The sequence below is a fragment of the Mustela lutreola genome, chromosome 16, assembly GCF_030435805.1.
Source record: "Mustela lutreola isolate mMusLut2 chromosome 16, mMusLut2.pri, whole genome shotgun sequence".
NCBI lineage: Eukaryota > Metazoa > Chordata > Mammalia > Carnivora > Mustelidae > Mustela > Mustela lutreola.
The window spans coordinates 56,798,137-56,825,141 of record NC_081305.1 but is presented as its reverse complement, the minus strand read 5'-3'; the positions used below and the strand labels follow the sequence as shown (position 1 = coordinate 56,825,141).

The 27,005-nt window shown below is 53.5% G+C and overlaps 1 protein-coding gene and 1 long non-coding RNA gene across 5 annotated transcripts in view; one reads left to right on the top strand and one right to left on the bottom strand.

Annotated features, from left to right (window-relative positions):
• Positions 1-6,145: 6,145 nt before the first annotated feature.
• The window catches only part of BICRA (BRD4 interacting chromatin remodeling complex associated protein), a 76,128-nt gene continuing 55,268 nt past the window's right edge, over positions 6,146-27,005 (top strand). The window contains exon 1 of one of the 4 annotated variants that reach the window (XM_059153708.1): positions 6,146-6,542. Coding sequence is in view for 2 of the 4 variants with exons in the window: in XM_059153710.1 (XP_059009693.1) it covers positions 18,701-18,722 (22 nt within the window). In the remaining 2 variants the exon portion in view is untranslated. Of the gene's footprint in view, positions 6,543-7,352; positions 7,394-18,478; positions 18,723-27,005 lie in introns of those variants that run through there. The other 3 variants (XM_059153709.1, XM_059153710.1, XM_059153707.1) reach the window with 3 other exon arrangements.
• Positions 7,309-8,685, bottom strand: LOC131818927 (uncharacterized). The gene is made up of 3 exons (XR_009348977.1): positions 8,205-8,685; positions 7,858-8,017; positions 7,309-7,459 (listed from the first exon to the last, which is right to left on the bottom strand). It is a non-coding gene; the product is annotated as an uncharacterized LOC131818927 (long non-coding RNA).

The following is a 27,005-nucleotide window of genomic DNA, read 5'->3' as shown; positions in this document are numbered from 1 at the left end:
TATAACTGGAAGTGGGTCTATGGTGATTCTATGTGCTGGTTACAGAGGGAAACACCAAACTCGTGACTAGAGCATTTTACCGACCAGCAGTGTATGGCAGTTCTGATTTTACCGCATCCTTGCTAACACTTGTTCTTGTCCCCTTTTCTCATCATGGCCATTCTAACGAGCGTGGAAGAGTGTCTTACTGTGGTTTTGGTTTGCATCTCCCTGGTGACTGCTGACTTTGGGCACCTTTTGCAAACTACCCACAGCTCCCCTCCCCCGCCCCATTCCACCTCCCCTAAAAGCCATTTTCTCCACGTTTGCCAATCCAAAGGTTTATCTCAGCTCCCATTCTTTTTTTCTTTTTAAAGATTTATTTATTGATTTGAGGGGGTGAGGGGCAGAGGGAAAGAATCTCCAAGCAGACTCCCCACTGAGCATGGAGCCCAATATGGGGTTCAATGCTGGGATCCCTGACATCACGACCTGTCAGCCCCCATTCTTTCCTTTCTCCTAGCAACTTTGGACACCTTCCTCTCTCTCCAGCCATGTCCTGCCTGTTCTCCTTGCTCTTCTTTTTCTCTTTTCTGTAGGGAGATGTGGGGACATGGGCCAGTTTATTTCACTTCTCTGTAGTTTAGTTTCTCCATCGGTGAGAGTAGTAACACTTTTGACTTCTGGGTTGTTGCAAAGATTCAGTGAGCTGATGTGTATGAAAGGCTTAGAAGTGTGCCTGGCACATAATATGCAATAAATAAATGTTTAATGGGTAAAAGGGCCAAGGGCAAAACATTTTTTCTGTGAACGGTACTTTAAAAAATTTTGCCCTAGTGTTAGAATTTTAGAAAGAACCGCCAGGAATTCTTTTATTAAAAACAAAACAGGGGGTGCCTGGGTGGCTCAGTGGGTTAAGCCACTGCCTTCGGCTCAGGTCGTGATCTCAGAGTCCTGGGATCGAGCCCCGCATCGGGCTCTCTGCTCGGCAGGGAGGCTGCTTCCTCCTCTCTCTGTGCCTGCCTCTCTGCCTGCTTGTCATCTCTCTCTGTCAAATAAATAAATAAAATCTTTAAAAAAAAAAAAAAAAAAAAAAGAGGAGCACCTGGGTGGATCATTAGGTTAAGCATCTGACTCTTGATTTTGGTTCAGGTCATGATTTCATGGACCTGGTGGGATCAGGCCCCCGTGATGGTGATGATGCTCTGTTCCTCTCCCCGCACCCACCCCATGCTCTCTCTCTAATAAATTAATGAACCTTTAAAAACAAAAACAAAAAAACTCTCTACCACAGAAGATAGTTGCAAAACAGTTCACCTCCATGAGGACATAACAGTTTTTAGGGGCAAGTGTAATAAGGCAGTTAAAAGTATGAGGTTTGGAGCAGGGTTCGAGTCCCCACGCAGCCTGATCTTGGCAATTTTGTAACCTCTCTGTGACTCAGTTTCCATGTGTGTAAACCAGGGATGATATTAGACTGTCCAATCTGCTAAAACTTGATCAGGCATTCACTGACTTTAAACACCAGGACTGGCCATAACTATATCTTGTAGATGGGCAAATTTTCACTCTAGGCTTGGGTGACTTTCACGGCAAACTAAATGTTTCACAAACCCCGGATCATCGAAATTTATGCAGAGGAAATCTTCGCAAGTGAGAACTGTTACAGTCCCAAACTCATTAGCTGCCGGAAGCTGTTCTCATCCTCTTCCCTAGATCTCCCAGAACACGGGAGTTTTCATGCAAGTCAAAACCAGGGACAGGGCTCCCCTCTGCCCATTCAGTCAGTGGATCCCTACAACCTCAGAAGGGGTTTATCAGTGAGGCTGACTACCCTTCTTAAAGGGGCCTCTCCTAGATTTTCTTATGCTTCTTTCCTAAAAGGGCTTGGTTAGGTTTGTTTCTCCTCATGGTCCCCCAAGCACAGCTAAGGCAGCCCCTTAGGATGTTAAATCCCCAGGGTGATCACTAAATTGCTTAAAACAACAAAGGCACTCTCTTCGTTGGGTCTGGCTATGCGGTAGTACAGGAGTTATTGAAGACACTCATTCCCAGCCAGGCCCTCCCCAACCCCCAAGGCCATTGTTGGGGTACAGGGGGTGCAGGTCTGGGGCCCACAGCCTCTATAGCCAAGTCAAGAGTTTCCCCAGAGGCAGTAGGGGCAAGGTGGGAGGGTGCAAAGGGAGAGTTCTCAGAACTCAGTATTTTTGTTTACAGTGTATGTATTTCTTTGAATGGATGATACAAGGTTCGAACTTTTGTGCAAAAGTACAGAAAGATCCACCCTCCCCCACCCTGTCTTCCTCTCCAGGGACAAATGCTGTTACCAGTTTGTTTTCGCTTTCAAAGATACTCTGAGCCTTTGAGAAGCAAAAGCTTGTATTTCTTTTCACCCACTCCCCCACTTTTAAATCATTATACACTCTGCTCCCCTCTTTGGCTTTTTTTTTTTTTTCTTGACCGGATATATAGCTTGTGCTGTGTCGATTCGGGTATGGCTTCCTCATTTTAGAGTTACTTCGTGTCCCATTATGGGTCAGGCCACAGTTTATTTAACGAGTCCCCCATCAATGGACAGTTAGGTTGTTTCTTGGTTCGTGTGTTGTTCTGTGTTTTTTTCCACCTCTCAGGCGTTTTTATGAAAACAAAAACCATGCTCCCCAACCCGATCCTTGATTAGCATTTGTCGAGAAATGAGCGTAAGCTCCAACTTACCCACCGCCGCTACCCGCATCTGCCCAGGGTACCCCCACAGCCCGAACCCCACTGCATCCGCGGCGCGTTCAGCGCGGGTCCTAGCTGTCAGGCGCGGGCCCTGGCCCTCCGAAGCCCCGCCCCGCGGCCGGCCCGCAGTCGGGCCGATTCAAATCCAGCCAATGGCAGCGTGTAAACAAACCCAGGCCCCGCCCCCCGATGAATAATTCCGCGAGGCCCAAAGAACCCTGTAGGGGTCGGGGGTGGGACAGAGAGGTGGCCCCGCCCCCAGGCTTGGGCCAATGGGCGATCAGACCCCGCCCCCCGCACTTGCCGCGCTGAGGACCCGAGTCCGGGTTGGGCTCGCAGCTGCCTGATTTCGTTCTCGCTCTCGGCGTCGGCCTTCCGAGCGGACTAGTAGGGCCAGGAGCTGGGGCAGCGCACTCCCCTTGTACGAGCCATATTTAAAGGGCGCGGTCTGAGGGCAGAGATGGGAGTTAGTGCCCTCTGATTTCCCCTTCTTTCCTCACCTCGCGATTAAAACCCGGGTCCTTGGAGAGATCCTTGATGGAAACTTTCTCTTCTCAAACCCCATTGAAACGAAACCTGAAGGGACCGTAGGGTGTTTTAGAATCGGGCAAGGCTTCTTCTTTTGTTTCCTCTTGTTACTGAAGTGTTCCATACATACAGAAAAGTGCACGAATCGTTAAGTGTGCGGCTGAAACGAAAACCAAGAACACCAGCATCCTCCCAGATCAAGAAACAGAACTTGGATTGGCGAAGTTCTCAACTTTGCAGCGGCCCGTGCGAGGGAGGGGCCGCAACCGGCCGCAACGGGCCGCAGCGGGCCGGGTTTTGACTTTCAGAGGGACAAACCCAAGAAAACCCACCCCTTCTCTGTAGGGAGATGGCGATCAGGCCAGACGTTGGTGAGGGTCCTGCAAGGTGGGAGCTGGAGTGCAGGGCTGGTAGGAGGGGCAGGCCTCAGTTAGAGGTAAAGGGGATTGTTGGCAGAGCTGAGGGTGGGGTGAGGAAGGACTAGCAGTGGGACTGGATGAGACAGAAAATGCTGTGATACTTGGGCAAGAGGGCGTTGGGGGGCGGGGAGAGCTGCCCTGGCTGGAGGATTGGGAACGCAAAGAGGACTTGCAACCAGCGGGCTTGAAGTGGAAAAAAACCCTGGGTTAGGGCGGCTTAGTCCTCCAATGTACTGGATCCTTCCATGGCCAATAGTGGGTTTCCTGCTGTTCCTTTTCAGCTGCTGGGTTATAATGAAAACAGTCCCATTAAGTGTTGAGATGAAGGGCAGAAATCCAAGTTTGTGTTGGGGTTGTGGCGTTTTAATAAGCTCAGGTCCAATGTCTAAGTCTGCTTGTTGTTGAGAGGGCCACAAGGGCCTAGAGAGGCCGTTTTCCTAAAAGAAAACTTGTTTGGACCCCCTTATTCATTCAGCAAACGTTTATGAGGTGTCTGTCACCTGCCCAGCCTTATGTTAGGAAAGAGGAGATACTGTGACCCATATGGGATTAAGTCCCAACTTGGGAGGCAAGGACCCGGAGGTGGGGAGAGGGGAGGAGAGGGGTGGGGAGGGGCAGCAGAACACAGAGATGTAGCCTATTTGCTGGTTGAGGATAGGTCTGGTCCTCATCTTTCACATCTGTACACTGCTTTGTCCCTATGACCGTCAGGATCCTTGTCTCGTTTCAGCCTCTCTGTGATCCTCATACAAAGTTCGGACCCAGGGGACACGGAGCTGGGTTTGACTCCCAAGCTCTGTGACCTTGATCTGGTGTCTTACCCTCTCTGAATCGGTTTCTCCTTCACAAATATAGAGGATAGAATTGAGGTTTAAAAGAGAGCCAGCACCTGGCCCAGAGGGTTACTCTGCTCATCAGAGCCTTGATCAGAGTGGGAAGTTAGCATTACCTGGTTAACCGAGTTAAGGGGGAGGTAACACATGTCTGTAACACATGGACCAATAAGACAGATTTGATGGAAGGACAGTTGCAGATGTGTGATGAAGTCAGTGGAGTGACACACTGACAGTCCGATCTCAGTGGCTGATAATTAGGTGTTCATCACTTTCCCACGTGTGAAAATTTTCATGATAAAATGCTGGGGTGGGGGGGTTCTCGGTGTCTGACTATACACTCCCATTGGACTGATGAGAAAGTGGAGGAGCTGGAAGAAAAGTGACTCACCCCAAGTTCATCTGATGACTCAGAGCCAGTTGGTGATGGAACAAACGCCAGGATGTCCTGGCTTGGCCCCCACAAGGAGCTGAACCTATCTGGGTCTCACCACCAACTTAGCCCTTAACCTAGAACTCCTGACTTATGTGGGATTCTCAAAGGGATAATGGGTACCATCCCCAAAAGACAGCAGGTCACTTCTCGTTTGGGCCAATAATGACCCCTACACTGGCCTTGGACATTTGATCCCCCAGGGCTTGGCCAGTCATGGCTAGGTTTGGGGTTGACTTTTTCTTGGCTTCCTTTACATCTAGCCAGGCCCATTCCAAGTGGCATAGTATCAAGACTGTCTTCCAAAGAGGTCACTGTGGAAGGGTGGGTATTCTCTCTTTGTTCCAAAGAATTTCTTGAGCATGAAAAACCAGGCAGTGTTCTTGGGGGGGGAGAGGTGTGCAGATAACAGTGTCCCCCTGCCGTGCAATGCAGGGGGTAAGTGAAGTTAGGTCTTTTTTTGCAGTCTACTTTTAACCAGTCTTCAAGTGCTGAGCTCTCCTAGTGGGGGCTGGCAGCTTTGACAGACCCAAGTGCCACCCAGCTCAAATCAGGTCCTACTTCCTGGTTGTGTGACACTAGTCCGAAATACTTCCCCTCTCAAAGCCAATTTACTTCTCTACGCTGTAAACTGGGATTCAAGGTTTCTAGATGGCGGTGGCTAGAGGTCTCTTCCTAGTGGGCACTACTGAGGTCTGAAAACATTGTGCTTGGCCCTGGAGCTCAACTGCAGGAAATAGAAGGGCAAGCTGCACAAGTCCAAGTGTATATGGCCCTTCTCCAAAGGGTCTCATACTTCCAGTACGATCCCAATAGAAGTTACGGATTATTTTGTAACTTATTATTATTATGGATTATTCACCACTGTCTCCTGTTTGGGGTAACCCAAAGCTGATTAAGTTTACTTTCTACATAATAATCACAAATGGTCAGCACTGATCTGGCATTTCCTACCAGGTGCAGATCTCCACAAGGGCGTATCTGGTCCTAACGACCTTGTGAAGTGAGGCCTATGATTGAGATGAGGTAATGGAGGTACAGAGACGTTAAGTCACTCGCCCAAGGTCACACAGCAAGGACGCGGCAAACGCAGAACGGGAACCGCGGGCTTCACCGGTTGGAGTCAGGGCCCGTAATATCTTAAAAAATATGAAGGGTACCACCAAGATAGTAGGATAAATACTAAAACTTAAAACACAGTTCTCCATCATTAATTCATTCAACACACATTTATTAAGCAGCTTCTGTGCACGGAGCTTTTTAGGGCACTGAGGAGACCGAAGGTAATAAAAAACCTATAGAGAGGCCTCCCAGGCCTGTGCACCCCTTAAGGGCAGGCCGGTCCGGGCCATTTGGGTCCCCGCTGGGCCCCCAGCACCGCACAGGACACACAGTAGGGGCCCACCGAGCGTTCCCTGAACGAACGCGGGAATCTAAGTGTCCCGCCCGCAGGGCGTTCTCGGACTGGTGGGGCGGAAACGGACCCAAAACCACCGAGACGTCCTGGGGCTTCTGGGAATCCCATCAGCGCCGGCCGCGAGGCCTCTAGGAAGCTCTGAAGTTGGACCCCGCGTTCCCGGCGCCCCCCACCCCAGGGCCGTCGCAGGTCAGCAAAGACCGATTGAGGTGAGTGATCAAGCCATTGGGGGCCGGTCACCCCAAACACCCCCCCTTGCCCGCCGCCTTCCACCCTCTTCGCTCCGGTTCCCGGCTCCTTCGCGGTTCCAACGGCGAGGCGCCCCCTCTTTATCCTCTACTCCGCTACCTTTTCGAACGTTCGGCACCCGCCCTGGGCGCGTCCTCCCGCCCGGCGACTGTCCCCCGCGTCCAGCGCGCGCCCCGGGCGTACGGCACCCCTTTCCCCAGCGGGCTGGACGCCCGGGGTCTGGGAACGCGAATCCCTTCAGCCATTTCCCCTAACCCGGAACGCCGTGCGCGGCAGTCCGCCGACTCTACCAGAGCCTGGGAAGGCGCGACCCCAAACCCCCGAGACTGGGGCTGGGGAGGGGGCGGTGCTGGCGCGCAAGGCACCCCCCCGGGGCGTCCTCGGCCTCCCATTCGCTCCCGGGCCCGCCGCTCGGCGACCGGAGCCGGGGCTGGTGTGCGGAGCGCGGGGCGGGGCCTCCCCCAAGCCCGTCCCCCGGCGAGGGCGGAGGGAGGAGGAGGAGGAGGAGGAAGGGGGGGCGGACACAAAACCTGCAAGGTTTTTTTTTTTTTTTTCTTTTGCATTTAATTAATTTTTTTTTTTTTTTTTTTTCCAAACCCGAGGGGTCCTCCCCGGAGCGCGCGCGGGTCCGGGGCGCCCGGGCCGCGGCGCGGGGCGGCGGCAGGGCCCTGGCGGAGGCTGCCGGGCGGCCGCCATGCGATCAGGCAGTGCGCTGACCGGCCCGGCCGGTCGGCCCCTTCTGGGTCCTCCCTTTGCAGCCCGTGCGGGGCCGTCTCGGAGACCCCGCGCCGACGGCTGCTCAAACATCAGGGTGAGTTTCTCACAATGTAGCAATTTCTCTTTAAATCTCTTAACTCTCTCTACCTGCGAGTCGGGGCTGTGACAGGGCGCAAAAGCGAGGGGGGAGTGGGGGTTGGCGGCGAGGGTGTGTGTGGGGGGAGCCGGAGCCGGGGCCGAACCCACCCCCCCGACACTCACACACTCAGCCCCCCAACCGGGGCGCAGCGCCCGCTGCCTCTTTTTCTGCTCGGCGCCCACCACCCCCGGCAGCCCCCCCACCCCCCGCGTCTCTCCCACCATCACCGCCGCCCCGATCCTGCGGGGACCCCCCCACCCCGGGCTCCCCTGCCCAAACCCGGCGCCCGGTGCCTCCCCGGCCCTCCCGCCGGCTGCCGGGGATACAATGGAGCGGAGGAAAAACGAGACCTAACGTTCCACGGGGGGAGGGGCGGGGAGACCCCCCCCTCCCCCGGCCCGGGGGCCCCCTCCCCTTACCCTGCTCCCCGCCTTTCGGAGAAGAAGAGGGCAATGGGGCAGCGGTTGGTGCTATCTCGGCCGGAGGTGGCGAGCCTTCATCTCCCCCTCTCGCCGTCCTCTGCGCCCCCTCCCCAAATCCCTGCCGGGGGTGCCGCGAAGAAACGGGGCCTCCGGCAGGCTGGGGAGAGATGGATGCGGAAGGAGGCCGTTGGGTCTCCCCCTCCCCACCGCCCCTAAACAATGAAAGGAGTTGACTTGGTCCCCCAACCCCCAGCGAGGAAGGGAGTTGACCCCCTCCCCCGCTAGCTGGCTGGTCCCGGAGGGGGCCGTTACGGGAAGGGGGAGGGGAGGGAGGGGAGCCTTACCCCTGTCACCTCCCGAGATTTGGGGCGGCCCCCCATCTCTACCCCCTCGGCCTGGGAATGGGAGGCACCAGGCCCAGCCCGGGCACCGCGCTCGGGTGGTGACCTTTAGACAAAGGCAACCCTTTCCCTGGGGTGAGCCCGGACGAGCGGGGCCCGCGGCCTCCCCGGGCCCCTGCGGAGGGCGGCCAGGCCCGCGGGCACCCGGAGGGAGGGATGGAGGAGGAGGGAGGAGGGATGGAGCCATCTGGTTTTCCCATCCCTGGCTGCCCCTCGTCTGCTTCCCCGGCTCCTGTCACGGGCAGCCGCGGGGAGACAAGGGACCACGGGCTGCCCCGGCCTTAGTCAGCGGCCAGCAGAGAGCCGGGCGAGCAGCCGCGCCAGGTCTCCTGCTCGGGCTCTGGCTCCGGGCTTGGGGCTTGGGGCTCTGGGGCCAGCGGTTGATCGGAAGGTACGGTGGCTCCTTCCTCTCCGCGCCCCTTTGTTTTGCTTTGTGGTTCTGAGCAGCTGAACTTCCTGGGAGGTGGGGTCAGAGGCCGCCTGTGTCAGCTCTCCCAGGGAGGCTGGGGTGACAGGTCCCAGCCCTCTGGTGTTCCCAGGCTGTGGGCTGCAGTCCGAGCCCAGCCTCAAGTCCGGACAATCAGCCCCTTTTGTCACACGGCCCTCGGATAGAATAATAACTCGGGATGGACCGAGTGTTTGCGTTTCCTTTGCATCTCCTTTCTGCCGATGCCTTTGGCAGGGACATAGTTCGCTCGCGCTCTCTGTGCACTTTCACCCGGGGTGGGCATAAGGGGCTTGGACAACTCTGACCTGTGGGGTGGTGTGAGAACAGTGGGAGTTGGACAGTTCAGGAATGATCCCCTTCCCTTGTGCTGATATGTCTAGTGGGACTTACCGACTGTGCCCTCGCCTGTAGATCCTCCACTCCTAGAAGCCTGAAATAACATCTCTCTACCTCGGGGAGCCTTATGGATTGGCTTCTGCTACACACTGGCCACAGTCCCCAAAGGAAGTAGGAGCAGTGATTATTCCCATTTTGCAGACAGGCTAATGGAGGCTCAGAGAGGTTCAGTGACTTGCCCAGGGTCACACAGTGCCAATTTGCAACCATTTCCGGTTTCTCCAACTGAGCTCAAGACTGTTAAGTTCTCCTGTACCCCTTTTTGGGACTTTGTACTGTTGATTTCACTTGACTTTGGTCTCAAATGTAATAATAACCTGGAAGGAACTATTGTCCGTGTGTGTGTATGTGTCTGGTCACCCGGTGTCTCCCCTCTCACCTCCGCTCCTTGCTGGTTTTTGGGAAGGAGTAAAGATACCTGGCAGTCGGGCTGAGAGCAGAATCATTTCACATGTGGCTAGGAGTAGAGCGCTTACTGGCAAGAACTGAGACTTAAGAGGTGTGTGGGTTGGGAAGGGGTGCCGCAGGCCTGGCTGGGTGGGGGGCCCAGGGGGGAGGCGCCTGGGAGCTGGCCCTACCATCATCCTTCTCTTCCTCCACCTGCTGAGCTGGGACTTAGCCCCACCAGCAGGCAAGCCGAGCTGCTGTTGGGGACCTTTGTGGTCACTCTGTGCTGCCATCTTCCGTGGCACCCTGGCAGAGAACCTTCTCTCCCATCCTCCCCACGGCTGGTGGCAGACCCCCTGTCCCACTGTGTAGCCTTAGGCGGGTCCCTTGAGTCCCTCGTCCTCAGTTTCTTCATCTGCAGGTGATGATAATTACAGTTCCCTTAGATGACCTTGAGGTGGGTGAGGGAATTATCCAAATGTGTTATTTTTGTCATTCAGCAGGCAGGCTAGGTGTGCCTGTAGGGGATGGGAAGGGATGTTGAGACAGTAGCAAAAGGCCTGAAGGAGGTCTCTGTAGCTATGGGGGGGGGGGGGGAGGAGGAGCGGTGAGGGCCATCTGAAAATCAGTGACATTCCCCCTGCCAGCTCTCTGAACAGGACCCTTCCCCTTCAGGACAGACTGATGCTGAATAAACTTGGGGGGGGGGGTTGCTGAGGGAGCGGGACTGGGGAGGCCCCTCGGCTGGGGAGGCCCCTCCCCGCCCAGTGAAGAGGGTAACGTGGATGATCTCGCCATTTTACAGATGAGAAAACTGAGCCTGGGGAAAGCCCGTTCCTTGGCTGGGAGGGGACCACAACCCAGACTGCAGAGACTGGAAGAGAGTGGGAGAGGGGTTCCCCATGTGTCAGCAGAGCTTGGGGAGACTATGCTTGGAGAGAGCCCTGGTCCCTTATCTGGCAGTCCCATCCTTGATGTGTAAATATCTTCCTTCCTGAGGCATAATAATTCCTTTGGGGCAGGAGGAGAGGGGCTGTGGGAAACATCCAGGTTGGTCCCTCAAGCCTGAGTGTTTCCTGAAAATAGGAACTGATTTTTTTTTTTTTTTTTTTTTTTTTTTTTTTTTTTTTTTTTGAGTGGAGGAGCATGAGTAAGGCCCTAGAGGGACAGGACTGGGCTCCGCCCCCCCACTTCCTTCCCAGAGGCCTCTGGGGCCTTCCCCAGCCTTCCCTCGGGATCTGGGGTCTTCCCCTCCCACCCCCAAGAGCTGTGGAGGGGGTCAGCGGCAAGCACTGAGGCCTGGTAGGAAGGTTCTGGGGTGGGGGTGGGGTTCCCCAGGTTCTGGGGGGCTGCCTTTTAGCCCTAGGCCCAGCCACCAGTGGAGTTCCCGCCAGGACTCCCAGCTCTCCCCTGTGGCTGTCTTGACTCTTGGTCTCAAGAATGCAGAGGGCTGCTGGTGGTGGTGGGGGGGGGAGTTAATTGGAAACAGGAAGACATGGCATTCCTTTCCAGCGGGCCTGCGCTTGGACAGCAATGAGGGGCTGCCTTTTTCCCTGCCCCGCCCGGCCAGGAGAGGGGTAGGGGGCATAGTTATCTTGCTCTGGTCTCTTTTGGGTCCTTCCCCTGGCAGGCACCTGCTCCATGAAAACAACTGACCTCAGCTACGTCCAGGAGGGAAACAGCTCCCCCCACCATCCAGAATGAATTGCTCCCTACTAATTCCCTCTTTATATCTGAGTTTTGTCCCCCCTGTTGGAAGACGGAGGGGCTGCTGGAGTTGGCTCCCCAGAGTAGGATGCTTCACCCAGAGACCCATGGGAGATGTTTGGCTGAATTGTCCCCAAGGATTCCCTCCTTGCTCGTTCCTTCCGAATCCTCCCCTGCCTCGCGTACCAGGCATTATGGTTTTGTTCCCATCGGCTGAAGCCTTTGTGTCTCGGTGACACGCAAGAGTCCCCCAGTGGAGAGAGTTTTCTCAGACATTTCTTGTTTGGTGACAATTAGTGTTGTGTCCAAGTTTGTGGCTTCGTGGTGGCTTGGGATCTGTTGGCATGAGAGACGGGGGAGAATGCTTTTGTTCTTTAATGGTTTCCAGTTAAGCTTCCTGAGAGCCTACTATGTGTCAGGGACCCCATCCAGGAGGCTGGAGGCAAGTGTTGTCTCAAGGGCTGGGTTCACGGCTATGGGATTTGAGTAATTCTGTCTGGGTGGTCTGCAAACACTCCAAGGAGGAAGCAGCTTCATTCTGTCTCTCCTTCCCACCTCCCCTCAAGTGGCACAGGAGAGAAATTCAAAATACATAGTAAGTCTTTCCCTTCTCCCTCCCCACCCCAAGGCAGCTCCCCAGTCCTGATGTTCCGTGCACACATATTTATAATCGTGTGTATGTCTTCGAGAATATTCCTTGGAGTGCCTGGGTGGCTCAGTTGGTTAGGTCACAATCCCAGGGTCCTGGGATCGAGTCCTGCATTGGGCTCCCTGATCAGCGGGGAGCCCACTTCTCCCTCTCCCTCTGCCCCTCTCTCCGCTCATGCTCTCTCTTTCTCTTAAACAAATAAATAAAATCTTTAAAAAAAAAAAAAAAAGATATCTTTCAAATGCTTTCCCCATTGCCCTGTAAGTTGCTTTTTCTCACTTTATCTCCCTGGCTGCACAGCAGAGGGAGGATTTCGTCCATCTTTTTCTTGGCTGTGCGGTATTCTGTGGTGTGGGTGGACCTTCGTGTCCTTAACACGGATGCGGAAGCGTTTCCCGGCGCACGGGGATGGAAGCACGCGTCCCCGTGTCTTCGTGGGAATTGGGTATTCCCGTGCGATGTACTCCTGGAGGTGGGGGTCCCTGGATTAAGAGTCTGCGGTTTGTCATTTAGTTTTTCCTTGGAGGTAACCTTTGCAGCTGTGCTTGGACAAAGTCGTTCCTCTCCTCCTCGGGTGTCCTGGCCTCTTGTGACCTCTTGGTATCTTCCTTTCTGCCCGTGGCCTGCGTTGTGCGCTTGCCACTTGGTATGGAGGTCAAGGGCATGAACTCTGGAAGCCAGCCGTCTGTGGGTTTGAATCCTCACTCCTACCTCTTGCTGGTCAAATGGTTGCAGGCGAGGAGCTTGCTGGTTCTGGGCCTCCGTGTTCCCCTCTACCAAATGGGTTCATCTCAGTGCCAACTTTCGGAAGGTCCTGAGGGTTACACACACAACATGCATAGAGTGCATAGGTAGCCTTATCGGTCCTCGGTGGTGTTAAACTGTCCTTGTTCAGCAGTTCTTTCTCCTGGGGTGGGAGCCTGCCAGATTCTTGGCTGTGACCCCTAACTGGCAGGCAGGGGAGGGAAGGCTTGCTTTTCCACTTAATTATAGCAAATGATCCCTCTTCTGAGTCTCAGTTGCCATCTCTGTAAAATGGGCCCACGATGGCTCCCTTGTAGGGTTGCCGTGAGGGCTGAATGGGGGCTGTGCTCCCCCAAGCTGGACAGGCATAGGCTTCAGAAACCAGCAACCGACATTGCCTTTATATTCACTGGGATGACTGTTCTGCCGTGGGACCCGGGCTGACTTCCGGGCTCTGAAAGGTCTTCCTTGTCTTCCCTGAAGGCACATGGGGAACAGTGTTGGCATAGTAAGCCGCATGGCAGCAGAGGGCACAGAGCACACTGCTCCGGCATGACGCGTGGCAGCGTGACCCTGGGAATGGATTGGGTCTCCCTGTTCTGTGCCTCAGTTTCCCCAATGGAAAGACTGCTAATGACAGGAGACTTGCCTCCGGCTTCTCATGGACGTTCAGTGCCGAACACAGTGCCTGGCACATGGTAGGGGCTCAAAAAATGTTAGCGCTGGGGTGCCTGGCTGGCTCAGCTGGTGGGAGTGTGTGACTCTTGATCTCTGGGTCATGAGGTCAAGTCCCACACGGGGCATGGAGCCTGTTTTAAAAAAAATATGATGGTGATTAAGAGAAGTAGGAAAGTCTCCCATGAGATCTGATACCTAGGTTCATACTGCTTTCCCCCTAAACCGTGGGCAATCGATATTGGCATTTTAAAGATTTATTTATTTATTTGAGAGAGAGAGCGAGCGAGGCAGGGAGAAGGGTCAGCGGGAGAATCTCAAGCAGATTCCCTGCTAGTGTGGGCCGTCCCCTTCCCCATGCAGGGCTTGATCCCATGACCCTGAGATCATGACCTGAGCCAAAATCAAGAGTCAGATGCCCTACCAACTGAGCCACCCAGGCACCCCTTTAAAGCACCCATCAAAAGTGGCAAGCATAATCGGCCCCTCTGTGCCCATCACCAGCTTCAGCAGATTTCTGCTGATCTTTCTTTTTGTCTGTTACTTTACCCCCAATTTTCCTTTTTTTTTTTTTCGGTTTTATTCTGCTAGATGCTTTTAAGCAAATTCCAGACTTTATATCATTTCAATTATATTACTGATGGTACTGCTGTTTCTGGGGTCCAGAATCTGTTCCAGCGCCTCCAGGATCTGTCCTGTTCTGTGAGGGAGGAGGCATGAAGCCCATTTCCCAGGTTGGGAACACTGAGGTGGCGGGGAATGGGCTTTGGCAGGTTGTCTTTTCTCTGCTTTCCCTTCTTTGGGACCTTGGTGAGGTCCTGGTCTTGGCTACCCTGGGGCTTGGATCCTGGGGTGTTTCTGATGACATGGGCTTGGGATTTGTCACAAGTATGTCCAGTGTGGGCCACCGTTCTGCCGTTCCGCACAGAAATGTCCCTGTAACGGGCGAGTTGGAGAAGTTGGGCCAGTGGCAGGGTGATGGACAGGATGACCCCGGAGGTGAGGGCAACTGGGTCGGCTGTCCTGGTTTGTGTCCTCTTGCGGCCCCTTCCAGCCTTGTGACTTGGAGCAAGTTATTTCCCATCTCTAAACCCAGGTTGGAGAATCAGGAGCATATAATAATACGAGAAGCTTCTTCTGAGAGCCTTGGCATCCGTTTTGTGAATCGCGCACGGGAAAGCGTTTTACCAGTGCCTTGCTCAGAGGACGGGCTCAGCAGCTGGTGGCGGTCATTGTCACAGTCACTGTCATTAGACATTCTGTGTGCACTTGGACTGAGGGTAACCACAGGGTAAAGAGAGTCAGAGGAAGTGTCCTTGGAGCCCTGGACAGGCTCAGCCGCCTCGGTCCCCTCCTCTTGACCCCTCCGTCCCTCTGTACGTCCCCTTCGGAGTGCTTCTTATATTTGGAGGAGCTAGAGGGGGCTGCTGACTTCTGGCTGACCCCCTTCCTTAACAGCCTGGGTCCCCTAGGCTCCAGGCTGGCTTGGAAACAGAGCGAGAGGAAAAGGTCTGTCTGTGGCTCCCCGGATCCTCATTCATGACCCCTGCGGCCCTGGAGGGAGCCCCTAGTGCTTTGCAGCCTGGAGGCAAAGTGTTGCCCATCCCCCCAGGACACCTGCAGTGGTAGCTCCCAGGAGCCCCCTTTCCAGAGGATGGGTGCTGCCTCTTGTCCCCTGCTGGACAGGCAGATGCCCCCAGCTCCCGCTTCACAAAGGGGTTGTGACATTTTGCTGCACTGACACCTCCCTCCTGTCCTTTGTGGGACCTTACCCATCCTTGAACACTGCGCCCACCCCCCCAGGCTGGGTGAGGGGCCTTCTAAGCTCCTTACCCTCCCCTAGCAAGCTCTTGCCACAGGGGCCTGACTTGTCCCCAGAATGTGCCCAGTGACCTCCCTCCTGTGTTGAGGGAAAGATGCGTACATATGTATGAGTGATGTCTCCCCCGCCCCCCCCCTCCCATCATCAAAGGATAATTTACATGTGATCAGATGTGGAGTCGAAGTGCATCTCGGCATACGTGGCCGCCTGTGTCACCCACATGCCTGTCAAGATCCAGAATGTTCTCAGCATGGGCCAGAAGTCCCCTCACTGCCCTCCCCTGCCCACGGCTGCTCGATGGCTCTGGCCTGTGTCCCTCGAGATGGGTCCACGTGGCCTCTTCTCGAATTTTACACACTGCGGTGTGAGGTCCTTGGCACTGAGCATCTCTGGCCCGGTGGCATGGCTTTCAGATTTAGCCGTGTCGTGGGCCTTCCCTTTGCTCACAGAGCAGGAATGCACAGGAAGGCTGTCACCTTCTTTCTCTCAACAGAGAGAGACCCTACCCGCCTTCCCTCAGGAAGTCTCAGCCTCCGAACACTCCTCCTCTGGCTACCCTGCCTGGGCCCCCAGCACCCTGATCTGGGGACACCGTCCCAGTTCACTGACCAGCCCCTCCTCCCCCCTCTGTATCCCGCTTGGGATGTAGTAGGTCTCCTGTGAGCTCTTCGTCAGGCCTGGCTTTTTCCCTAGACTCTAAACTGCAGTAGGAGAGAAACAGTGTGCTCTGTGTTCTGAGCTCCTGGCATGCACTTGAGCCCCAATGTTTGTTGACTGATTGACTGACTGAATGGTGGACGTATCACAGTGGTAGAGAAAGGGGAGGTCAGAGCCTGTGTTTGGGATCCGTGTGCTGGTTCTCCAGCAGTGACCCACCTGCTTCCAAATCACCAGAGGTGTTTGTGCTCATCTCAGGGCCCCAGTTTGCTCAGAAGGCCACCTCTCAGAGTTGCAGGGCTCAGCCTGCAATCCCCTCCCCTGGGACGGGGAGCCATGGGTCTTCCAGCCACCCCAGATGCCCTTTCCATGCACATTGTCTATCCTGCCATCGCTGCCTCCCCACAGCCCTATCTGTGGTCCCCGTGTGCTCTCCAGCAGGAGTCGGAGCCTGTGGGGCACATTTGGACCATGGCCAGCCCTTTGCGATTTCCCTTCCATGGTCCTGTCTCATTTAGACCTTTCTTTTTTTTTTTTTTTTTTTTTTTTTTTTTAAAGATTTTTTTTTTTTATTTATTTATTTGACAGAGAGAGATCACAAGTAGGCAGAGAGGCAGGCAGAGAGAGAGGAGGAAGCAGGCTCCCTGCTGAGCAGAGAGCCCGATGCGGGACTCGATCCCAGGACCCTGAGATCATGACCTGAGCCGAAGGCAGCGGCTCAACCCACTGAGCCACCCAGGCGCCCCTCATTTAGACCTTTCTGAAGCAGGGGGGCATTATCTCCAGGGAAGCCACAAACTCATCCATCTTCCCTGCAAGGTGAAATTCCTCTCAGGGATGCTCCTGAGCTTGGGAAGGTCAGGAGGAGGCATCAGGCCAGGCTTCCTGGAGGAGGGGGTTTCTTGAGGACAGGCTTTGGGCTCAAGGCTATTCCCAGACCCCAGGAGAACTGCTTTAACACCCTCTTGGAGGGTGGAGGGACGCAGAGGGGAGAGATGCAGAATGGATGAACTGTTGGGGTCACGCGTGAGAGACGGTGATGTTGAGTGATCAGTCCCCCGGGATGGGGACAGTTCCCCAGGGAGAGGACCGGAGTGAATGGAGAATCAGCTCCACTGTGTATTGGTGAAACTTTTCGTGGCCAAAACAGGACGAGAAGAGGAGGGCTGGGATCAGGCACTGTCCCCGTCTCAGGAGCAAAGGGAGAGCTTCCAGAAAGGTCTTAGCTTAAATGGACTTGAGGGGGGCTTCCTGGGTCTGAGAAATAGGTAGGGGCAGAACCCAGACAGGAATAGGGTGAAGAGCCAGAGGAAGGGGAAGGATGGTGTCATGGATGGATGATAGAAGGAAGACGAGAGCTCCTAGCAGCCAGACCTTTAAAAAAATAAACTCTTACTGCACTCTTTGGCTCCCTAGTGCCCTCAGGTAGGTCTGCCCCTTCCCTCTTCTGACAAAACCCTGGTCTGGTGGCCTGAATTACCCTGACCTTTACCCCTTGCCTTCTTCGTGCCCCAGCTGGTTCCTGCCCCTGCACCTTTGCCCTTGCTGTGCCCTCCACCTCCCCAACTCCTTTCTGTTTCCAACAGGCCTCTGCTTAGGTCCCCCCTGCTCCGGGAAGCCTTCCTTGTCAACCCCCGGCCCATTGCCTTCACTTCACTGAGCTTGTTCCCGGGTTAGGATTCCTCCCCAGCACCTGACTGAGAATAAGCCTGTGATCAGGGTTTCTTGAACCAGTGAGGGCCAGGCCACCTTCCTGTGGGTCTTGGGACGAGCACATTGGAGCTTCTTTTTAGGAGCTGAGCAGGCTCAGTCTCAGGAGAGGAAAGGAAAGGAGCCAAGGAAGATTCTAGAAGAGCAGGAGGGGGTGGTACTGGGTGGGGCTCAGGAGTCACCTTTTCTTGAAGGTCAGAAGGTGAGGAAGGAGCAGGGCGTAAAGGCAGAAGAAAGGTGGTACAGTTGGGAAGGACTTTGGGGGTGGGGGTCCGTGCAGTGTGCGGCTGCTTGGGGACAGGAACAGAGGTGGCCGGGGTGGGGTGCGGGGTGCCCCACAGTACTGCCAGCTGGTGGCTGGGGGCGAGCCTTCCTGCTCGCCACTCATTACAGGAGAGTCACCTTTTACCGCAGACATTTCCCCAGAGATCCGCACACTTGACGCCACATTGCGGCTTCGGGCCAAAGATTTCGGGGGATGTGGACCCAGTTAGGAGCTTTGCCCAGGTTGTCCGTGTAGCAACAAGCCTAACAAGCAGCACTGTGCCAGGCACTAGTCCAGGCCCCTTACCAGGACTGACTCATTGCACAGGAGAACCTGCAGAGGCAAGTGAGTGAGCATCCCCATTTTACAGATGAGAAAGCCAAGGCCCAGAGTGGTTAAGTGACTTGCCCAGTCACACAGCTGCTAACGGGCAGAGTGGGGATTCCCCCCGCACGTGGTTTGCCCCCCACCAGCTGCAGCACAGGTCTTTAGCCCTCAATCTTGCCACTTCCTAGTTACAGCCTCCCCCCACCCCCCACACCATGAGTAAGCCACAATCCCGGAAGCTGCCCTTCCCCCCCCACCACTACCCTCAGCCTTCCCCGGGTTTGCCCTGAGATCCAGCTTGGGCCTCAGCTCAGCCTTCGGGAGCCCTGGCTCAGCAGGGCTCCATCCCTCCCTCCTCTTTCTCTTTTTACCCTCTGTGGTGTCTTCATTAACATAAGCGAGGCAGCCGCCCAGCTTCCTCCAGACGGCGGATGTGTGTGTGAGAGCTTGCTTGTGAGCTCGTGTGAGTCAGCCGGGCCCTTGAGGGCTGGAAGGTCAGGACTGCAGGCAGCGCTGGCCTGGAGCCACCCATGGGGATGGAGAGCCAGAGCTCCCCACCCCCGGCCCCACCAGTTCTCCGAGCCTCAGTTTCCTCATCAGTCAGCAAGCCCTCCGGCTCGGTGACCTCACCATCAGCAGCAGCCCCACGTTCATGGCAGTGCCCGGTAGGCATGGTAGGTGTTTGGAAATGCTGGCTATTTCAGAGGGGAGCCCACACTGAGTAAGGTGAAACACCCCCGGCCGCCTGGCGGTGCCCCCAAGGGAGTCAGGAAGAAAGGAGAAGGATGGTTGTCAGAGCCCTCTGAAGGTTGGAACCGGAGATGCCTGGTCAGAGATGGGAAATACCTGGTGGGGGAGGGGCGACCCTCTGTGGAGTTGGATTGAGCTCATGTGCGGTCAGGTGCCTCGTAAGCCCGTTGTAAGTTCTGCTCGCTGTTGCTGTCCCTGCGTTGGGCTGTGACTGTCACCAGCCAGCCTTTAGTCTGGGCCTGCTGGTGCAGGCAGCTTGGGACATGCCAGAGATCCAGTTTCTCAAACCTGAACTGGTTTCTGACAAGCGCCCTATTGAGGCCACTGCTGCTCGGCGGTGGGGGTGGGCGGGGTTGGGGGTGAGCTGGGGACGACCCGGGTTTGGGACATGGGGAACCACACACTTGAGCAGCATGGTGCCTGGCGGATATCAGACTGGACCGTGTTTGACTTGCTTCCAGGGCGCTTGCAAATGGGAGGGACATGTGGGGCCCCAAGGCTAAAATGGGATTCCCTAACTCTTAGCTTTTGGGGTTTTGAGGGCGGCTGTGTATGAATTATTACACGAGGAAGAAAGGCGTGTAAGTAATAACACTGCTTACTGGATCGTCTTGTCCCCGCCCCCCCTTCCTTCCCTCTCCACAGGAGACTCTGCGAGGAATTTGGGGTTCATCCACAGCTCTTCTCCCTGTATACGTTTTTGTCCCTTTGATCGCACAGACTATGTCGATTCCGCCACACCTTATTTTTATGTGTTCATTGATCTGAACCTCTTTCTCCACTTGGGAGTATGGTCTGCGTGCAATATCCTAGGAGTTTCAACCTGTATTAGTACAATGTAGCAATTTGACAGTTCTGTGCATTAGGGACCACTCATTATAGGAAGTGTAGTTACCATATTATAATTATTTTTATTTTGTCTGCCCCCCCACTCCCCTACGTCTTACTTTTTAAATTGAACAGACGTCTTAGAGTTGGTTCCGTGTCTGTAGTCTAGAATCTCATTCTTTTAGCAGCTAGGAAGCCTTCCCTAAATTATTTAACCTCTGCTCTGAGGATGCCCTTTATAGTTAAGTTCCAGTTTTTGCTCTGAGCCTATAGGTATCTTTACATTGAAAGTGTGTCTCTTGGAGATACCATTGCAGTCCAACAATGTCCATTGGATGGTTGTAATGTTGAGACCAACGGTGTCCAGTAGAAATGAAATGCTAGCCACTTACACATTATTTTCTTGTATTTTAATTACTAAGTTATTTACTTGAGGGTGCTTGGGGGGGCAGGACAGAGAGAGAGAGAATCCTAAGCAGTTTCCATCCCCCATTGATCTCACGAGCCTGATACGGTGACCTAAGCCGAAATTAGGAGTTGGAGACTTAACCCACTGAGCCACCCAGGCGCCCCTTACATGTTATTTTAAATTTTCTAGTAGCTGTGGTAGAAAGAGATGGAAAACTAAAGGGAGTATATTTTATATAATCTAATATATCCCAAATATTTTTATACGGACATGGGATCAATGTAGAAGTCACTGAGATATTTATAGTCTTTTTATTGCAGCAAAATACATGGAACATACAATTTACCATTTTAAGTATATTTTTTAAAGATTTTATTTATTTATGAGAGCGAGAGCGTACTTGTCGGGGATTGATCCCAGGACCCTGGGATCACAACCTGAGCTGAAGGCAGATGCTTAACCAGCTGAGCCACCCACGCACCCCTCCCCCCATTTTAACTGTTTTTTTAAGTCTGCGGTTTAGTGGCATGTCTGTCTGTAGAGTTGTGAAACTGTCACCACTGTCCATTCTAGAACTTGTTCTTCGTTCCAAACAGAAGCTCTCTACCCATTAAATACGCCCTCTCCCCCCACCCGCTCGGAACCTCTATTCTCCTTTCTGTCCCCATGAATTTGCCTTCCCTCAGCACCTGACAGAAGAGTAGTCATATAGTAGTCCTCCTTCTGTGTCTGGCTTCCCTCACTCGGCGTCATGTTCTCAAGGCTCGTCCGGGCTACAGCCTGGATCGGTGTTATTTCCCTTTTAAGGCTGAATAATAGTCCGTTGTCTGTATACACCCCATTTTTCCTCCGTTCATGCTTCAGTGGCCATTTGGGTTGTGTCCAGCTATTGGCTGTGGCAAGTACTCTGCTGTGAACGTTGATGTACATCCGAGTCCCTGCTTTGGGTTCTTTTGGACATACACCTGGGCGTGGAACTGCTGCATCCTGTGGGAATTCTGTGTTGAACTTGGAAGTACTGCTGGTTTTCACAGTGGCTGCACCATTTCTTGTTCCCACCAGCAATGCACAAGGATTCCAATTTCTTTTTCTTTTTCTTTTTTTTTTTTTAAAGTAGACTCCACACCCAGTGTGGGGCTTGAACTCATGACCCTGTGGTCAGGAGTTGTGTACTGTACGGACTGAGCCACCCAGGCGCCCCTCCAGTGTGTATTTTGCACATGGCGCCTCTGTGTTTGGACTAGGTACATGTCACGTGCTCAGCTGTCACGTGAACCTGCTCGGCTTGAGAAGCCCCCTTCAGACCACTTCTGTTTATTGTCCTCTTTGACGCAGCTGGATTTAAATATCCTGTCCTGCCGTTTGTTTTCTGTTTATTGCCTATGTGTTTTGGTGCCTTTTCTTCTCATCCCTTGCTGCTGTTAGATTAAATGAGTGTTTTAGTATCCCGTCTTTTCTCCATTATTAGCTGATTCATGCTACCTCTTTGTTGCTCTAGAGTGTTCATTATGTGCCTTGAACTACCATGTGGGCTTCAATTCTTACTAAGGTGGGAGCCATGGGAAGCTTTTGAGCTGGGGAGTGACCCGACCGAACATTTTTGTATCTACCTCTTCAGTCACTTGTGTTAAAGTGTTTCTACCGGCCAGATTCCTGGAAGAGGAATTGCTAAGGCAGGGGGAAGTGTGCATTTAGACTTGGGTGAGTCCTGCCAAATTGCATTCCAGAAAGGCTTTACCATTCGCACCCCTTGCAAACAGCAGCCAGGATTTACTGAGTGGCTGCTTGGTGCCAGGCCCATGCCGGGCCCATGCCGGGCCCTAGGGACACTGGTGAGAAATGGCCCAGGTCCTGCTGCTTACATTATTCTCAGTCCTCGAGTCCCAGGCCAGCTTCTAGAACTGCCTCTGAGCTCAAAGGAAGGAGAAGCTTTCACAGGAACCAAAAAAGGAGAGAGGCCTGAAGATATTCTAGATGGTGGAGGAGGTCCGGCACGTCCCAGGTGGCCTTCGATCTAGCTGGACCAGGAGACATCCTGTAGCGGTCTGGGGACTCCATGTGTGGGCTCCCCATCAGTGCGGGGGCATACTGGGGGTGCTACCGATGGGTAAAATAACAGTACCTCCCTTGTGGAGCTTCGTTTGGGAGGATTTCACAGGAGGGCAGAGAGTACACGCGTTGGTGTTTGACTAGCTTGTTACCAGAGTAGGGGAGAGATCAGCATCAGAACAGGCAGACCCAACAGGCTTGACCCAAGTTTTGGACAATGTTTAAGGCCCATGTCAGATAAACTTGGGCTTGGGGTCCCAGCTTGTTCCTTCCTTGGGCAGGTTACTCCAGATCTCTGTTAAAAGAGGATAAAAGTAGGGGCGCCTGGGTGGCCCAGTCGGCGGGGCATGCCCTTCTTGACTTTGGCTCAAGTCGTGACCTTGGAGTTGTGAGATCTAGGCCCGCATCAGACTCTGCGCTGTACTTGGAGACTGCCAGGGATTCTCTCTCTCCCTCTGCCCCTCCCCACTTGCTCTCTCTCTCACTCAGAAAAAAAAAAGCTAGAAGTAAACGCTCCCTGCCTCCCAGGAGCGTGACGAGAGGGTCCTCAACATCAAGATGCTGTCAGCACAGAGCGCGGTTCCTGCCAGGGCCACAGTCAGGCTTGGTAAAGCTGAGCCCCTTTTACTCTTGCTTTCATCGGCGCTGTCACCAGCATTCATTCAAGGCCTGTACGGCACCAGCCAGATCCTTCCTTGTCCCCCAGGACCGAGACCCCCAGGAAATGAGGCTGCTTGCCAGGGGTCAAGAGCATGGCAGAGCGGGAATTTGAAATTGGGTTTTCCGACCCAGAAACCATGGGCTGCCTCCTTCTGGGCCTTTGGGGAGCCTCCCCGGTTGGCACATGAAGATGCCTCCCCACTTAGGACGGCTGGCGAGCCATCCATGTGCCATCCACGCGCCAACCCCAAGCTCAGTGACGCCCACGGCGGCACCCCAACAGCCCCCGGTGGGCAGCAGGACCTGACCCGAAGCCGGGCTGTTCCTGGTCCATCTTTGTCATACCGCTTGCGACTGCTCACACGTTTGGCTGCAAAAGGATCAGTGTTCAATCCCAGGGTGCCCCCGCGGAGCCAAGGGTGTTTGAGGAGAGATGCGTGTGCGCGCTATCCTCCTGCAGAGGCAGCCAAAAAGCTGCATTTCAGGGCACATCTCACCCCACGGGTTTGGAAGGAGCGATCGGGAGCCACCCAACCATGTGCGGGGGTCTCACAGTGCACGGAAAGCTCGGCGTCTTCAGGCCGTCTGCTGGATTATATTTACTACTTGCGTTCCTCTGCTCGTTGCTAGACGATCTAATGAGCAGGCGTGTCAAGCCTTGACGGGGTCTGCAGGCTAGGAAGCAGGGTGGGCGGCACAAGTGGGTGGTGAGGCTTCTGGAAACCCGTTCTCCGAAAGCCTGCGGAGCCTGGAGTCTGTGTCGGGCTGCGGCTGGCGTTGGAGGAGGAAGACAGGGTGGGGGATGGAGTGATGGGCCAGAGGATGGGAGCCTGCCCTTGAGGTCGATGCTCCCTGCGGGGCCAGATCTGTGGGAACTGGGCGAGAGAGGCCAAGTCCCGTAAATGTCAGGGGAGCGAGGATGAAGGGCAGGGACGCCAGGGCAAGGATCTTACTCCCTCTCCCCTTGGTTTCTGGCATTGTGTGTGCAGCCTGTACCCCTCTGCTGAAATCCCCGCCCTGGCTTGTTTACTAGGCACCCCAGATTTAAAGTCCTCAGCACCAAACTCCCCACCTCCCACCCACCCCAAAACCAAAACTGAAACCAAGGCTGCTCCCTCCCGGCTGTCACCCATCTCTCAGTGGCAGCACGAGGCTCCCAGTGGCCTTGGGCTCTGTACTTTGGCAGCATCTCTGAAACCTCTTCTCTCTCTCTTTTAAATTTAAATCTATTTTAAAAAAGATTTTATTTATTTATTTATTTGAGAGAGGGAGAGGGAGAAGCAGGCTCCCCGCTGATCAGGGAGCCAGATCTGGGGCTCCATCCCAGGACCCTGGAATCATGACCTGAGCCGAAGGCAGACATTTAACCGACATAGCCCCCCTGGTACCCCTAAATTTAATTTTTTTTTTTTTTATTCTAGGAAACAACACATAACATAAAACTCACCATCTTAAACCATTCAGTAGTGTTAAGTATATTCACGTTGTCGAATTGGTGGTTTCTTCTCCTGTCTCCTCTTCCTGGTCAGTCCCACAGCTTGGCCTGGGAGCTCTGCCTGCAGAATGTCTCTAGCATCTGGCCTTGTCTGCCCCCAGCCTGGTCCAGCCCCTGTCACCTCCCACCTGCGCCACTGCCTCTCTTCCTCCTGGTGCTCCCACCACCCCAACACCACCACCCCCGCCCTTAGATGGCCAGAGTGACCCTGCTGTAACCTGAGACTGCTCACGTCCCTCCTGTGGCTCCTGTCACTCCCAGGGGAAGCCAGAGTCCTTACAGTGGCCCCGAGTTCCTCTGTCCGGTGCAGCAGCCACGGACCACATGTGCCCTTGAACACTAGCAGAGCCGAGTGTGAAATATACCCTAGATTTCAAAGTTTTAGCATGAAGTGGGTAGGGGGTATAAATGACCTCACTAAGGATTTTATACTGATGACACATGGAATGATCATGATTGTAAATTTCAGGTTACATAAACTATATTATTAAAATTAACATATTCAGGGGTGTCTGGGTGGCTCAGTCATTTGAGCCTCTGACTCTTGATTTCGGCTCAGGTCTGGATCTCAGGATGGTGAGATTGGGCCCTGTGTCAGGCCCCGTGCCGGGCAGCATGGAGCCTACTTAAGATTCTCTCCCTCCCCTGCCCCTTCTCCCCTAGTTAAATTAAATTAAATTAACATATTGAAACTCACATGCTCTTTTTGCTAGAAAATGATGTATATGACTTGCATCATATTTCTCTCAGGCAGCCCTGGTCTAGAAGGTTCCTCTCTAAAAGAGTCATTGGGTTAGCAAATGAATTAAGATCCATACAGCTTTTAGAGCATTGCCCAATATAGCCAACCCAGTGTGAGTACAGTGTCAGCCACTTTGTGATTACAGTAAGTTACGCTTAACATAAAATTTACCATTTTCACCTTTTTTAAGTATACAGTCCAGTGGCACTAAGCACCTTCACGGTGTTGTGCGATTATCATCCCTGTCCATTTCCAGAATGTTCTCATCACTCCAAACAGAAACTGTACCCATTACTCAGGAACTCCCCATTCCTCCTCCCGCCAGCCCCTGGTAGCCTCTAATCTCCTTTCTGTCTCCATGAATTTGTCTTTTGTAGGCACCTCATTTAAGTGGAACCCTACAGTGTTTGTCCTTCTGTGTCTGGCCTATTTCACCTGGCCTCATGTTTTCAAGGTTCATCAGCATTGCATCCTGGATCAGAATTCCATTCTTTTTTGAGTCTTGAGTAGTATTCCATTGCATGGATCAAGCATGTTTTGTTCATCCATTCTTCTATGGATGGACACTAGGGTTGTTTCATACGCAAGTTTGGCTGTTGTTATACGCAGTCTGGTCCCTGGCTTACAATCTAAGCTCGTCTTCCACTAACTACTCACCCTCGCTCACTCTGCTTCAGTGACATTGGCCTCCTTCCTCAAGTCAGGCAGTATGTCCTGACTTGTCCACCTCAGGGCCTTTGTACTTGCTGTCCCCCTCTTCTTTGGGTCCCTCCTCCTCACACATGCCTGCCTTCATCACCCTATTTAAAACTGTCCAAAGCCCTGGTCCTTCTGTCTCTCTGCTTTTCCTCCATAGCACTTAGCAACTTCTGACTTACCATCTATTTGATATTTTATTGTTTTATATATATCAATATTTGACAATATTTGTAAATGGTTTTAATAGAACTAATTTCATACATAACATGGCATTTCTATTTTAACATTTATAGATATAATTTAGAGTGCATGTTGCATTTTTTTTTTAAAGGTTTTATTTATTTGACAGACAGAGATCACAAGTAGGCAGAAAGGCAGACAAGAGACAGGGAAACAGGCTCCCCGCTGAGCAGAGAGCCCGACGTGGAGCTCGTGGAGCTCGATGCCAGGACCCTGGGATCACGACCCAAGCCAAAACAGAGGCCTCAACCCACTGAGCCACCCAGGCACCCTACATTTTTATTTAATAGATAGAAATGAAATACATGGAAATTTAATTTGTAAATACGTGGTATGATAGGTTGCATTGTCCTTTTGTGTCTCTGCCCTAATGCTGGTCAAAAGCGTAAGCTTTGGGTAAACAGGGATTTTTGTTTTGTTCATGGCTGTCCTCCCCCTTCACTCGCCCCCCACAGTTTCTAGAACAGAGCCTGGCACGCATGCGTCTTCATCCTTAATTGCTGAATGGATGAATACTTAGTGAGCAAGGAACTTGGGAGGATGTGAATAAGCTGAAGGAAAATGTACTGGGGCAGGGGTGATGGGGGGAGTTGAGAACAGTTGAGAAAAAGCCCTGAGGCTTTCAGCTGGTCCGGTTCAGGCTCTGGGTTGGGGGTGAGAGGCATTAGGAGCAGGCTGGCAGAGTAGGGAGGGTGAGTGCTTGGGGTTGGATCTTGACCCACAACCTGGTCCCCTCACCCAGCAAATGGGTGACCTCAAGTCAGTGACATGCCCTCTCTGAGCCTCGTTGCCTCATCTGGAAAAAGGGAAAATAAGAAGTGTTTGTTCATTTATTCAACAGGTATTCCCTACACACCTCCTGTGTGCCAGGCACTGTGCTTGGCATCACTGAGGTGCTTCTATTCTAGGCTCCCACTTCTTGGGGCCCTGCACTTCCGGTTGTTGGGTTAGCGGCTATAGGTGTCAGCTTTCCTCATCTATGGGATAAAGGGAGCTACTGTGCAGGGTTTCGGGGTGGCCCGGCACCTCGGGAATAGTCCTTATGGTTTATAAATTGGGACTCTCATCCTTGATGTGGTGTCAGG